The sequence below is a fragment of the Cynara cardunculus genome, unplaced genomic scaffold, assembly GCF_001531365.2.
Source record: "Cynara cardunculus var. scolymus isolate 2C unplaced genomic scaffold, CcrdV1 Un_Scaffold_579, whole genome shotgun sequence".
NCBI classification, from domain to species: Eukaryota; Viridiplantae; Streptophyta; class Magnoliopsida; order Asterales; family Asteraceae; genus Cynara; species Cynara cardunculus.
In genome coordinates this window covers 103,613-106,050 of record NW_020200590.1, presented here as the reverse complement: position 1 = coordinate 106,050, position 2,438 = coordinate 103,613, and the positions used below count along the sequence as shown (strand labels likewise).

Genomic DNA, 2,438 nt, shown 5'->3' with positions numbered 1-2,438 from the left:
AAAAGAATGTCAGAATAATGAAGACGATAAACGCTTGCAGTATATGTTCATATCTGCACACATGCACAACGATCCTTGATTTTGAAAATGTTCATATATGTGCATCTCCTGCAGTCTATGTTCATATATGTTCACCATATGAACAACTTGTTTTCATTGAAAGACACAATCGTTGTTCACACGAACCCGTGACGATGTCATATGGTATGACATTGAAAAACATCACACCATATAAACATAGTGTTTACATTGTAAGACACAGATGCTATTCACACGAACATAGGGCCGACATGTGAACATATATGAACATATTAACATAGTGTTTACATTGCAAGACACAGATGCTGTTCACACGAGCATAGGGCCGACATGTGAACATGAGTTGTGAATATGTTCATAATYGATCGTAGGTTACAAATCGGCTGGAGAATATCGGGTTCACGATGCGTAAGGATTTATTACCAAAATACCCTGTGAACAGTTGTTCATAAGCATCCCAATTAATTTAATGATTAATTGATTATTTTTTAATACTCATTTAATATTGACCGTTTGACCAATTTACCCTTTGAACAATTGTTYATACACATATCAATTAATACATTAATTAAATTATTGTTTATTTAATCTCATTTAATAATAACCGTTTGATGATAAAATGAACGATCAAGATCGGTTCMSATAGTTTGTACCATATGGTTGGTTTCTATTTGAACCAGTCCCTATATAATATATGTGTATATATATAAAAGAGTGAAGTTAGAACATGTTTTATGCATCTTGGTTCAAATAGGAGCTTTCAAGGCTAGACATGATGATCAATAAGCATATATAGCACTTGGAAATGATGAATAAAGAGGAGAAACCCAACAGCGTGTATGTAGGTGATATGAACGAGACAGAATTAGTACGTAACGTTGCCAACTTTGGTGCTGTTAGTTTACCACTCCTCTTTGCATTTAAGACCAGTAGTTCAGATGATGAGACAATCATCAAATTATACAAAGCCATGGGTTTTGTTTTCGTTTCACCAACTCTCTACTCTTCATGATCTACCTCGAATCCTTATAATTATTATAAGTTTATATTTGGTTTGTAGATCATCAAAACGTGATCAAAATGGATATGGCTTTCGGATCATCATCAATGCTGTTGTTGGGGAAGTGGAATGAAGAAGATCATGTGAACCTGCAAGAGTTTGACATTAAACCAGATGATCATGTTGTGCCACCACTTCAACCTCTAACTGTTCCTCTAAGGAAACGAAAAAATCCTGCTGGTATCTCATGAATTCTATTTAAGTTGAATTTCTGACAAATAAAAGCTTAATTTGCTTGTTTTCAAGAAAACAGAAAACAAGTACGACAATGGTGTTTTCCTGAAATGGGAAGAAAAACCCTAATTTTATTTCATTTTAGTTTATAATATAAATAATTATTTTCTTATTTTTCTGGATATATAGATCTGGATGCAGCAGAGATTGTAGCACTATCTCCTACCACCCTAATGACGAAAAACAGGTTTGTTTGTGAGGTATGCCATAAAGGCTTCCCAAGGGATCAAAACTTGCAACTTCACAGAAGGGGACACAATCTGCCATGGAAACTTAAGCAGAGGACTAGAGATGTGAGGGTGAAAAGAAAGGTGTATTTGTGCCCTGAGCCTTCTTGCATCCACCATAACCCTTGTCATGCTCTTGGAGACCTCAGTGGCATCAAGAAACACTATTCCCGAAAGCACGTTTCTGAGCGGAATTACAAGTGCCTACGATGCCCAAAGATGTATGCTGTCGAATCCGACTTGAAGGCGCATTTGAAGGTTTGTGGCAAGAAAGGGTACCGATGTCAATGCAACACTCTCTTCTCAAGGTACATCATATCTTAACTAACTAATATGGTTTCCTATGTGTTTTCAAACTTAAGAAAATGATGGTTTTTGCTTCATCCTTCAAGAACTAAATTTCAGCTTCAATTCCGTCAAATAATTTCTTCTATGGGTTCGCGGTGTATGCGGTTTAGTATTTTTCCAAACTGCAAACTGTACCGCATAAAATCCAATAATTATAAGTTTACAATACATTACATAATCAACCATAAAATACCATATATAATCCAAAAAATAAAGAGTTGTAGTACATTCAATTCTTAAATACATATTGCATAATTAAAAATAGTCTAACAAGTAAAGTATAAACTTCAAACTAAATTGGACGTATGAGTTGTGATGTGTCGAACTAATTTATTAATATTGTCAACTGTCGTATTAGATTAAACTTGATGTTCAAAACACAAAGTCCAAAAATCTTACATAAGTAATAAACTATTATATATATATATATATATATATGTGTGTGTGTGTGCGCGCGCGCATGGGTGTGGGTTATATAAAATTAAAAAGGTACACAATATACGCTGCGGTTTAAATCATGGGTTGATAAC

At 34.4% G+C, this 2,438-nt stretch overlaps 1 protein-coding gene across 1 annotated transcript; it reads left to right on the top strand.

Annotated features, from left to right (window-relative positions):
- Positions 1-847: 847 nt before the first annotated feature.
- Positions 848-1,884, top strand: LOC112501808 (protein indeterminate-domain 9-like). The gene is made up of 3 exons (XM_025105536.1): positions 848-1,013; positions 1,100-1,279; positions 1,463-1,884. The coding sequence occupies exons 1-3, from the start codon at positions 848-850 to the stop codon at positions 1,882-1,884; spliced, it is 768 nt and encodes a 255-aa protein (XP_024961304.1).
- The last annotated feature ends 554 nt before the right edge of the window (positions 1,885-2,438 follow it).